The sequence below is a fragment of the Pempheris klunzingeri genome, chromosome 4 (assembly GCF_042242105.1).
Source record: "Pempheris klunzingeri isolate RE-2024b chromosome 4, fPemKlu1.hap1, whole genome shotgun sequence".
NCBI classification, from domain to species: Eukaryota; Metazoa; Chordata; class Actinopteri; order Acropomatiformes; family Pempheridae; genus Pempheris; species Pempheris klunzingeri.
This window is the reverse complement of record NC_092015.1, coordinates 16991645-17004193: the sequence shown is the minus strand read 5'-3', so window position 1 is coordinate 17004193 and position 12549 is coordinate 16991645. Positions and strand designations below refer to the sequence as shown.

At 43.0% G+C, this 12549-nt stretch overlaps 2 protein-coding genes across 2 annotated transcripts in view; one reads left to right on the top strand and one right to left on the bottom strand.

Annotated features, from left to right (window-relative positions):
• Nucleotides 1–371: 371 nt before the first annotated feature.
• On the bottom strand, nt 372–3845 carry bcl7bb (BAF chromatin remodeling complex subunit BCL7B b). The gene is made up of 6 exons (XM_070829388.1): nt 3700–3845; nt 3157–3232; nt 2969–3056; nt 1453–1611; nt 1139–1242; nt 372–1008 (listed from the first exon to the last, which is right to left on the bottom strand). Exons 1-6 carry the CDS (start codon nt 3810–3812, stop codon nt 937–939), a joined length of 612 nt encoding a protein of 203 aa, XP_070685489.1. The 5' UTR covers nt 3813–3845; the 3' UTR covers nt 372–936.
• A 2547-nt stretch (nt 3846–6392) lies between these two features.
• The window catches only part of hip1 (huntingtin interacting protein 1), a 42202-nt gene continuing 36045 nt past the window's right edge, over nt 6393–12549 (top strand). The window contains exon 1 of the mRNA XM_070829180.1: nt 6393–6731. Coding sequence (XP_070685281.1) covers nt 6615–6731 — 117 coding nt within the window. The 5' untranslated portion in view covers nt 6393–6614. The remainder of the gene's footprint in view (nt 6732–12549) is intronic.

The following is a 12549-nucleotide window of genomic DNA, read 5'->3' as shown; positions in this document are numbered from 1 at the left end:
CATCGAATCGGTCAGATGCGGCCTCTGATTGGCTGATCGGGCATGTCTATTGTCCGCCCAGAGCAGCCCCTTCAAACAAACCACGCCCGTATACAATATAAATGAGACTGGAGGTCAGCTGATGACAATAAAGATGATCTATTTAACTCATTATTACGAAAACACTTTTTTATATTTTTGATCATGTCTTATTTGAAAAACACGCGGCCATTAATTCCTCTATACATTTTCTCTCTAATTTCTGTTCCCACTGTCTGGGATCCATTTTGAACAGGTCTGATTAAACAATAGAGTCTGCCTTCATTACCTAGCAGACTGATTGCCATCTCATATGCATAAAAAAAAATAGCAACCATCGCAACACCGATAAATAGAAATGGAAAGTAGCATTTATTATGGTTAACAACATCTTCAGTTATAAACATGAGCAAATTATGTTATAAATATTAAAAAAGCATTTTTAAAATTCTTGCACGTGATAGGCCGAATGAAGATTTGTTCCAGAAAGGGGATTGTATCTCAAACAAAATGGCACATCTAACCATGAATCTGCATAAAGCTACACATTTAACACCTTTTAAAATGGCCCGTAAATCTCAGAAATAAAGCAACAGGATATGGAAACATGCAAAAGTAAAGTTCGGCTGCATAAAGAGGAAATCAGAAACAGTTAGATGTCAGAAAACTAGACATTTACAGCATGTGACTTGTCACATAACATTTGGAAAATCATCCCCATTCATTTAAGAAATCACTTAAGACTGTAGAACCTTAGAGGTGGACAAAGATTTTGCAGTAAATCCTTTTTTTTGTAATTTGCTAAAATGTAATATTTGCGTAAATACGTCGCGAGAACCTTAGAATAATTTGGAAAGCTTGACTAATCTGACTGAAAACAGGCATTGTGAGCATTTTAACAAAATGATCATAAATAAGCTATCTCAGAACAGCATTTTCTCCTGTACAAATCTTCTTTAAAGGGGGTGCTCCCGATTCATCCAATTCCTCCTGTGGAATAAAAAAAAAAAGAACACATTAAAAAGCTCATATGCTCAGAAACAATTCTAGGTTAAAACAATTCCTGTTTAATCAAAGAAAAGGCTGTGATCTTCCTTGAACCCATTTTCAGAAAGTGAACCTGTGTGTCTGGGGTGCTCCGTCTGACAGCTCCTGATGAAAGAAGGTCCTCCTTGATGAGAGTGGGAGGCTCATCAGCCCCCTCCTGTCCCGAATGGACTGGCTCTGCATTCACAAGGAGAATACATCCTCATTCATGCAGCTTTGACAATGAAGGAACACAGACATGTGCATAGAGATTTTGTTGTTAATAATTGCTACCAGGTCTCTTGTTGTCTAGCTCTAGGATCGATACCTGTATCTGTATCTATCTTAAAATTGCAAGTGTATGTATAAAATGGAGAGATGAAATGCTTCAGAGAGCCATCCACATACCATCCACGCTCTCCTGGCCCAGCATTGGCGGCTGAGAGTCTTCAGTTCGGAGGCTGGAGGTATGTGGGGGGCTGACTTGCTGCGAGCTGGAAGTGCTGCTGCTGTTATCCATTTTAGGCTGGTAAACGTCCGACAGAAAGCTCTGGTTGCTGTTTTCATCTGAGGTGGAGAGCACAGACCACAACTTTTGTAACATGGTTTTTTGGGGCATGATTTGGCCTCTCTAGTAATTTTGACCACTCACAGCGCTTTTACATCACATCCTCATTCACCCATTCACACATCATTCATTCAGGAGGAATCTAAATTAGAGGAGATTACTCTTTCACACACACATTCACACACTGAAGCTGCTTCAGGAGCAAGTTGGGGTTCAGTGTCTTGCCCAAGGACACTTCAACATGCTGACTCACAGGACCTTTCATCAGTGGAAAGGTCGGGGATCGAACCATGTGATATTTTGGCTTCTTGGCATATAGGCGAGGTTGGGTAGTAATGGATTACATGTAATCACAATTGCATAATTGGATTACAAAAAAAAAAGTAACTACAATCAGCCCAGATTACATTTGAAAAAAAAATCCAATTGAATTATAGTTACATTGTCAAGGATTACGTGATTTCATTTTTGATTACGCCTTTAAAATATAACAATTGTAATACTTTTCATGGTTACCAATGAAACCAACTAATGAAAAGTGTGTCTGACATACTCTTAGACAATAAATGACCAACAGGAAAACAAACACATCCCACGTGTCATAGAAATAACACAGTTCACCTGTAGTTTGTGTCAGTGATTTGATAAACTCTACATACTGTATATCCATCTCTTGTTTATACAGTTTATCCTTAAGGGTCGTGGGGGGGTTGGAGCCAATCCCAGCTGCCACTGGGCGAGGGGTACACCCTGGACTGGTTGCCAGCCAGTTACAGGGCTGACACATAGAGACAGACAACCATTCACACTCACACCTACGGGCGAATTAGAGTGACCAGCTAACCTAACCTGCATGTCTTTAGACTGTGGGAGGAAGCCGAAATACCCGGAGAAAACCCACGCAAGCACGGGGAGACAGTTTGCAAACTCTTGCTGTGAGACAACAGTGCTTACTGATGTATGTGCAAAATGTATTTTATTTCCATTGTAGAGAAAAAAGGTTTGTAGAGACAAAGACTTGTGGAACTCAAGTGGTTGCGTCCTTTTTTTTAAGTGTACGGTACAATGTTCTGTTAGGCAATCCAAAAGTAATCAGATTGAATTATATATTGTATGTAATCCAATGGATCACGTTACCAATTTCAAAAACTGCCATGTCATTTGCATTCAGTGTGCCTGAATGCAAATAATAAGCAGGGAGTGAAATTTAACTGATCCGACCCATCATATACACATCATTGTCATGGATGTATTATAAGTCTTTATTATTATTGTATCATAAGTTCTTATAGAACATCCATGATCATTATACATGCAGTTATTCCTGTATTAAAAGAAAGCAGCTACAAAACTCACCAGTGAAATCCAGCAGTGAGTTAGTATTTTCGAGGACCACGTCCTTCAGTCCTCTAACATCTCCACCTGTGGATTTGGTGCGATATATCTGGTAACAAAGAGGGAATTGTAAAATTATAAACTGCAGAGATTCATGTGAGTAAATCCCTCACAACAGTAGTGTATTTTTACTCGGCAGAGGCCCCCACCTGCTTTGTTTCTGTCACTGGCACCCACTTGAATATGCGTAAGGATGTGTCTCCAACTGTCACCCATTTCTTCTCCCTGGGGATGAAATTAGTGTGGAGGAGCTCAGTGTTAACACCATCTGCCTTCATAGCCCTAATCTGTACTAAGGCACACAATAAACGTGCTCGTTTCTCCTCTGTGCACAGCAGAGATGACAGCTAGTCACATATCCCATCATGCTCGCTGATAGCCGTCGTTTGCTTTGCAGGAGCCTGTAGGAAAAAAATCAGGAGGAGCGGAGGTGTTTATTAATCGGACTGTAACGTGACAACAGGACAGCCGTGTAGATTACAGCATGTCAGGCTGTGGCCATATTGACAGCTCTCGGCGGAAAAAAACTCGGCTAGCCCCGCCTCGCCCGTCAACCCGGGGCCCCGATTGGCCGGCAGCCCCGTCAATCATCTAACTTTTCCGACTGAAGTTTGTTGAGCGACGCAGCAGATATCAGCCTACAGTCCACTAATACATTTCCCTCCATATTGTCCCCCGGACAGCCTACGTACCATTTGCGCACTTTCTCGATGGCCGCCAGGACCTTTTTAATGTCATCTTTAGCCCGACTTCGAGTCTCAGCACGGCCTGATCGTCCCGACATCTTGATGCTGTTATGATTCATCTACAGATGCATCTGAAAACTTCCAAGACCAAGCCCCACTCCTCCGCTACAGTGCAACTCTCGCGAGATTACATCGTCTCAGTTGTTTTGTTTTTTTCTCCTTAGTACGCTCATACTGTATGTACTGTACTGTACTGTAAGGACGGAGTGGACATATTTGGTCTCGTTTATTTATTTATTTACTCATTATATAGATATCATTCATCTGGGTTGACATGATTGGAGGCACTTGTACACTGCATATGGACATTTTTGAAATACTCCTACTTTACTTGAATATCTCTCATTTAACTCAGTTTTATTCAGCCGTACTATTTACTCGGCTACATTTATGTTGCAGGTGTATTTTCTACTCACTCCTACTATAGCACATAAGCATGTAGAGTTCATTGCCAAAGATAAAACCAGTGTTTTGCCACCTTTTGGTCTGTGGCCCTGCTCACAAAAGCTGCATCTGGCTGGGGCTCCATGACTCACCTCAGATGTATATTGTTAGATTTATAATTTCCCTTCAAAAGTTCAAAAGTTTTCATCAAGATAAGTGTTCAAGGCCCAAAGAGGTAACACTCCAATATTTCACAAAAGGCAAAGATTACAGAATATAACCTCACAGATTTGAGTCACTTTTTTTTTTTTCATGCCTCATTAATCATCTCACATCCCCACCACATTTATCTTGTGAGTCTCTGGGGGCACCTAAGCTATTGGTTGGGAACCACTGGATTAAACTACCAAATAACACCGTTAAAACTTGAGATACCTACGTGTAAATGCCCCTTACGCACTGATCCATCAGTAGTGAATCTCTAATAACATGATTTGTCTGTCACAGGGGTCCATTTTCAAGAATGAGTACATTTACTTTGGATTCTTTAGGCACATTAAATGCAAGACATTTACTCGTAATGGTGTATTTTTACATTGTAGTATTTGCACTTTTACTTAAGGATAGGAATACTTATTCCCTCGTCTATTTATTTTAATATTTTATGTTTGATTGTCATTTGTATATTCATGTATCAGAATGTGTTTTCTTTAATATATCTGGTCTTTTTGTATTTTTTTTGTGTAAAATTAGATTTGCCCATGTGTGTTTTTAGACAAAGCTTCATTAAATGTACACCAGTTTTCACTTGTGGTTCCCATGTTTGACCAACAGATGGAGTCATGCACAACAAACAGGCTCCTCTGGCTGATACAGAGGTTGAGTCAGTTGAGGAAATGATCTTCCCTATATCCTCCAGGGAGCACAGAGCAGGGTCATCTCTCTCAAATCAATACTTGATCACATACTGCACAGTATCACTGATCAGACAGGACTGATGGAGCGTAGTGAGACACTTCACAGACAACATTAAGTGGTGCTGGCACTGATCAGTTACAGTGGGGGAGCTCAGTCTTTATTTCCTGCAGAGCTGGTGGCATCAAGCACTGTATTGTTAATGACTGTGGTGTCTTGGCAAAATGTGATTCTGGGCAAAAGATATTACAATTTATTCAAACTTGTAGGGGTTTCTGTCGACCATGTACAGCAGCCACAGACTGCCAACATGTTCGTCACAGTGAAGCTCTGGAATGGGATATGTGAAATAATTTTACACATTATGCTGCTATGAGATAGACTGAGGGAAAATGCAGTGATTGTGATATTAATTGTTGCTGCCTACAACACCAAAATGACTAACTTTGATGTAAACATCTTAATTTATTGTCTTAATTTATTTATGCAGCACTGCAGTATTACATACAGCAAGACTTGTGTGCCATGTCTGTTGGGAGAGGAGGTGTTTATTTTGGATAAAGTTAAGAAAATGAAAATCACAACCCATCACTGAAGCTGAGGGCGGGTCCTGCTGGACGTCCAGCCAGTGGCTGACAACACTGGGAGGAGTCAGTCACAGTTGCCAGAGAAAATATCCAAATAGCAGCGACGCTTATCAGCATGCAGCTGAACTGTGTCCTCTCACAGACAGCAGACGCTCACACACGTGCCCCCGAGGACACTGGCGTAAAGGTTTAGCACACAGTGTGTGTTTTCTTGCAGCTTTCTTCAGCAATGATTGTTGTGAATACAGATATTTGGTTCTGTAAAGTTCCCGAAATTTAGCTGCAATTATTAGATCTACTTCTGGTTGTTGTAGCTGTCCTTATAAGAAAATAACTTTTTAATAAAAAAAAAAACTTAGACTTAGACTTAGACTTCTTTATTTCATCCCCCATAGGGGGAAATTTTCTTGTTACAGCAGCAACAATATAAACAGGGAGAGTGAAAAAAACAAAAAAACAAAGCAATAGAAAAGACAAAAAATAGCAAAAATAAATATAAATATAAATATAATAGTAGAAATGTAAAATAGAAAATACAAGGAAAATGTCGCCTGTCCTCTTTTTTGTCCCGGTTCCTCCTGCATGTGAGTTAATTAATAACTAGTAACTATGACACCGAGCTGAAGCAGGTTTCAACAAACGGCGCTATTTTTCACGCACTGGAGGCCCCGCTGACCTTGCGCGTCAACCAACAGGGCTTTTATTTTGAAGTGCAGCGGAAGCGAGCCCTCCGTGTGAGCGTGTGCGTCTTGACGGTGGTGCTGCTGTCAGTGACTGGGGTGGTGGGCAGAGAGGCCAAATGATCCAGTGATCGGGGCGCCGAGTCCAGCACAGCATGGACCGCTGCCCGCCATAGTTGGTGCAGCTTTTATTGCTTTATATTATTTCTTTTTTTTTTTTTTTTGTTACCATCCAGCCGGTTTTTCGGGTGAAAGTTTCTGTTTTTCTTTCGCCGCTGTGACGAGACGGACGACAATGGATCGAGTGAAAAGCTCCATGCAGCAAGTCCCCAACGCTATCCCCAAAGTGATCCGACGGACCGGAGGGGCCAACAGCCTGGAGCTGGAGAAGGAAAACTTTGAGAGGGGGCAGGTATGGAGCAGGGACGTGTGTGTGTTTGTGTGTGTGTGTGTGTGGGGGGGGGGGGGCTCATGAATATAATAACAATGTTTTCCTCATTGGATGAAGGTCCTGTCTGAGAGCTGCTCCATAAGGTGGGAGGATAATGGTGTTGTCAGCTCCTGCATGTTGTCTGAGGAAAAGCATTTAGTGATCCCTCCGGTTTTGATTCTCCAGTTACACTGTGCTTAATCCAGATTATGGTTGTGTGTGTGTTTTTTTTCAGTGTTACTATCCCCGTGATAAGCAGAGATACCACTGCACAACAATAGAGCTGTTGAAATGTAGGTCAGTGGCCTTCTGGATTCAGATAATTGGGCTGTTTAGCCCATGTGCAGGAGAAAACCAGACAGGAGGGAGGCAGGTTGAAGCCCTGTGGAGCTGTGTCATGTGTGACAGACCAGTCAGTGCTTTCTGTGGGCCTCACAGTCAATGGAGGGCCAGTGATGATCTGAAGTGAGACCTGACTGGATGCTTTTTCTTTGTCATGTTTGCTTTTCTGGTGAATAATGAATGCTGTGTAGCTACATGTGACTTTGCATGAAGTGCTCTCCCAGCGAGCCTGAGTATGTAGGCTGCTGTTATGCTGTGGAGCCTGCTGCTTCCTGCCCGGTGGTCTCCCCTCCCCTCCCCTCTTCTCTCCCCAGACCAGGCACAGGGGAGGGATGGGAAGGGGGGGAGAAAGTAGGTCAGATGAATCAAGGCAGCCCAAACTGCCGTGGTAGTGCTGCGACGTGCTTCTCCCATTTGCAGCAGCTGCTAAATTGGACAGTACAGTCAACAAGGCCTAAAATGTGCACAGGAGGTATTTGGCAATTCTGCATCTGAATGGTCTCATACCGTTTGCCCGGCCCCCTCGGGCCTCTCCCATCCGGGACAGCAGCAGCAGCGTGGATTAGACTCTTGGAAAGACGCATGCGTGGCTTTATGTGTCCCAAGCCTGGTCACTAGGTCACTGTCAGGCTCCTGAGATCACACCCTCTGGAAGTGTGTCAAGGGAAAATGGTGTCCAGCATCTCGACATAATACTTGTACATAGTTTCTTCCCATGTTCTGTCAGTGTCTGTGTGTGTGTGTGTGTGTGTGTGTGTGTGTGTGTGTGTGTGCGCGCGTCGTGAGATTTGAAGTAAAAAGACATGCGCACAAATGGAGGGAGAAAATATTCATGCAAGATCAAACAAGCTGGATTTCCAATAGTTTTCTGTGTTCCAACATGTCTCGACACGATCACCTGGTTTGTCATTGACACTCAGTGCTGTCTGTGTAGCAGTGGCCCATGTTTCCTCTTGAGTTTTTATGGTTTTTTAAATGACTGATTAGGATTTGATACCACACTAGTCTCGCTGTTTGTGTTTCCTCACCCCCTCCTGCCTTTGTGGTTGATTTTTGACTAGGGACCCAGGGTTGTGGCAGGCGGTGCAGGAATCAATGAATCTGCTGTCTACTTTACAGGGGATCAGCGAGAGATAATCTCATCTGATCTGTTGTGCTCCAAAGCTGCCTAAATCTGCTGGGTGGCTGGCTTTCACCTTCTGTCTGCCTGCCTGCCTGTCTGTCTTAGATTTTTCTCTTTTCAGCTATGAATTGGTGACAGTTTAATGTTTATATTAATACGCCTATACTCGTGATAAATATGAGGCTCTTTCATGTTATTGTGGCAGAAGACCGAGAAGCATTTTGAGTTGCTGAAGTTTGTCGCTTTGCATAACATTGATATTCATCTTTAGTGCACGCAGAGAAATGTATCCAGAGAGGCGACTGTCAGCAGTCCGACACTAGATTATACAGCATGTCATTCAACATGCAACCTGAAGTCACGGCTCTACAGCTACATACATGTGAACATGTCTGCAGAGCTCACTGCAGACAGCAGGGTCGCCTGCCTCGGCTTTAAAGCCATAGTTGTGCAAAACGCTGATTCTGAGAAGTGCTCGCCTATCTCTCTGTTGAGTTGGGAAAACAACCAGGGTGTGTTCAAAATCCTCTCTGCCATAGTGTCCACACTGGGTTATAAAAAGAACGAAACAAGGCAGCCAGATAGCACGCAACGCTCGCTTTTAATGACATGTTTAGCCTCATAATAGCAGCTGACTCTTTAATTTAGAGTTTAGGGTTAATCTGTGGTGTGTTTGTCCCAAACGTCATTGCATGTTTTGGGTCTGCGCTCTATTGTGTTCTCAATAGCGGAACGAAAAACCAACATGTAAATAACAAGTCCTTGCGAAACAGTACATATTTTGGAATCTTTATCATAAGGCTCCAAAATGTCAGAGATGCCGACTCTCTCTCTAGATTGCAAAACGACCTCTGAGGCCAGAGGAGGTTTTTTCATTTGAAAGCTGGTGTAGGTAGTAATCTCTGGACCGATATGAGCCATAATTAGTACTTGTGGAAAACCTCTGGGGCACCAGTTCCTCAGCTGGGACATGCAGCGTGAGCCCCTGAGTGACACCACATTGTGTGTTATATGATTAAGGCCTTAAAATTAGACTGGCTGCCAGCCTCTTCTTCCTCCTCCACTTCTCCCTCCCCCTCCTCCTCCTCCTCCTCCTCATGTACTCGTCTACATGGAGGTCACTCCTGTTTGTATCTGTATCTGTGTCTGTGTTGGGTTTTCTATCTGCAAACTTTTCTATCTAACTGAGATGTCAATATCATGGTCGGTTTGGTCAAGTTTGCGTTCCCTTTAGCATCACGTGGAGCAGCAGAAAACTGGACTTCTCAACCATTTGGCCTTAAACTTTACCTACTTCATCCGTCACTTTTAGCTAAATATTTCAACCACTTTCTAATTTGTACGCATTCCCAACTGCAACACATGGTTCAAGTGTTGTAGCTGGTTAATTATGTCAATATGTGTCTATTTTTTTTAATATTTGTGTCTGATTTATTCAGTTAGTTGAGCTACTCCATAATCTTCCCACAAACCTCCAGACAACTGCAGATGTACCCACTGGTGTACAGGTACCCCTGGTTGGGAATCACTGTGTGTGTGTGTGTGTGTGTGTGTGTGTGTGTGTGTGTGTGTGTGTGTGTGTGTGTGTGTGTGTGTGTGTGTGTGTGTGTGTGTGTGTGTGTGTGTGTGTGTGTGTGTGTGTGTGTGTGTGTGTGTGTGTGTGTGTGTGGACCTGCGCCCCTCGTCCCCATGCCCTGCACCCACTTTTAGTGCTGTTCGGTGCCCTGGCAGCTGTGGAATTCAGGGGAGGAGCAGGGCCGAGGCCGTCGGGCACAAGCAGGACTCAGCAGGGCGGACGTAGACAAGAATGTTTTAATCACCCCGTCTCTCTGCCTCTCGTTCTCCTCATTCTTTTGTCTTTCTTTATGCCCGGTCGCTCTCCCCTCCATCGCTCATTGTCTCGAGCCTTCCTCTGCTTCTCTTTACATCCTGCAATTCAAAATGCAGGGAAGTTATGGAGGGATATCCGCATGCATGCAGTACACACGCAGACAAGCATGCAGGCATGAGAGCGAGACCATTAAAAGCACTGAGGCAGCAGAAACAGCAGGCGGTGGTTTGTGGCCTCATTGCACCGACTGGCTGTGGAATAATAGAGCTGGACATGAGTGACAGGTCAGTAAGTGGAACAAAGTGCACCGATGAGTTCCTGGCGACGTTAACAATGGCTTTGATTTACAGATTGTTTTGGCGTCCTCGTCTGTGTTTTACAGCACTGTAAAGCGGAAAGGGAGAGAGACAGATGGAGTGCTGCTTTTTGTTCCACATGCAGCAGAGGTCAAAAGTCAGTTTGAAACCTACATCATCGGTGTAAGCGTGTGGTATGCAAATTAGCCTGTTTCAACACGACTGGCTGCATTTTAAATAATCATTCACATACAATATGGTCGTCAGCTATGTGACAGAAGTCATTCGGCGCCGTCTAAGGTGTGGTATGCTTTAAATACGTATCAATACAGGTATTGTCTGTTATCAGTTATGGCAAAATAGTCATATAGAAAGTGAACTGTGTCCTCTTTTGCAGAATAATTATGATATAACCACATCTGTGGGTCATGCTTCCGCTAAAAGTTGATAAACAATAACACTGGATTATTGCCCAGCCCTAGTAACGGCCAACTTGCATGGATTGCTGTTTATTTTTATACTGTACCTTGTCAAAATGAAAGGGAAAGCTTATTTATGACTAAAATAGTCTTGCAGTCTAAGTGATGTTTTAGACTAAATGTTCTCTGCAGACTTGCTTTAATGCAGCAGACCGCCTAAAGTCTGATGTAAGACTCCTTTAGAATATACAGATGGTAGAAACATGGGTCTCCGATCAGGGATTTTGCATTGGGAGAGATTATATAACCTCAGAGTCAGTCAATGTGTGAAAGAGGCCGCTACCTTAGAGGACTTAAGCCCCTGCGATCACTTTGTTCAGTGTAGGCTTTACAACTCAACAGAAATTATTCAGTGACAGACACTAATGTGGATCGCTTCTATCGCAGCGACTACCTTTTTGAAGCTAAATAGGCAGGTTTGTTGGATCTTCATATGCACAAGCTGCATAACTTTCACTTCAATGGAGAAACGGAGATACTCGCGTCATTGATGCTGCATTAATCCTGACGGCAAAGATGAAAAGCTGGCCTTTATTGATTTTGTAGTAAACTGGGCTTCACAAAAATAAACATCACTCATCAGCATTCATTTTCACCTATCTGTATATTTTGAGGAAGCAACAGGTGTTTTTTTTTTAAATATTTTATGTGCCTTGCTTAAGATGAGAACTCAATCTCCTTTATTCCAGGATGGTAAACTTGCATAAAAAGAGGAAGGGGCTCTGGGTGGCTGAGTGAAAAGCCAGGCAGAGACAGAGTGGGACCGCTGTATGTGAGAAATGCTCTGTGAGGCTGCCCTCAGCGAAGGGCCCACGCCGTACCAGGAAGTGAAGCGACTTCGGGGAGGGAAAAGAGCCAGCATTGTCTGGAGACAGACTGTTTATGTTGAGCAGCCTGGAGGTATAATGTGCTGCCCCGACGACATAATTAGTAGCATATTGATTATCGGGGCTGGCCTGGCCTCGGTGGGTCAGCTGATGTCCTGTGATTGTACAGAGACGCCTTTTAAAAACAGTGGCCTGGATTTAAATATGGATCTTGTGGGCTTATCGTTTCTGGTGAGTTTGACATGACAAGAGTAGCATTATTATTCTTTAATGAATCAATTTACATCAGAGAAACAAATCATATATTGTAGCAATGCCAGTCCACCCTGAGTTCTACATTCGTCCACCTCATAGCCTCTTTTCCACTGAATCTGTCCTTGACAGTCTTCAGGTAAAGGCATCCAGCATTCGTCACCTGCTGGAAAGGAGAACGGATCGTGTGGGTGATGGTTATGAACTTTCCACCTATACAAGGAAAGCAGTGTCTCTCAGATGGGTGTCAGCCACTTCTCTGTCTGTGGCTGCGTTCACATTGAACTAAAGTAGTGATAAATAAATGTTTTCTTTTGGGTAGATTGCAATGAAAGCGGAAAACAAAAATGCCGGGACAGACTCCAGCTATAGTAATAAACAACTGTGGTTAATTTTGAATATCATATAATTTGTGTTATGATAGATTTTCAAATATTTTATAATAGCATTAACGATGGCACAAGAGCAGGACCCTAAAACCAAAGTTAAATAGAATTCAGCTATTAATTCATTATTATTTATACCTGCATTTCTTTTTCCTACTGTGACATGTCAAAATGTCCTGTGTATAAAACGCCTATTCTAAAGCTGTACTTAGTTCATGCTCCAGGCTCATGTCAAACACACAAGTGTTGCCTTGAGGATACAGT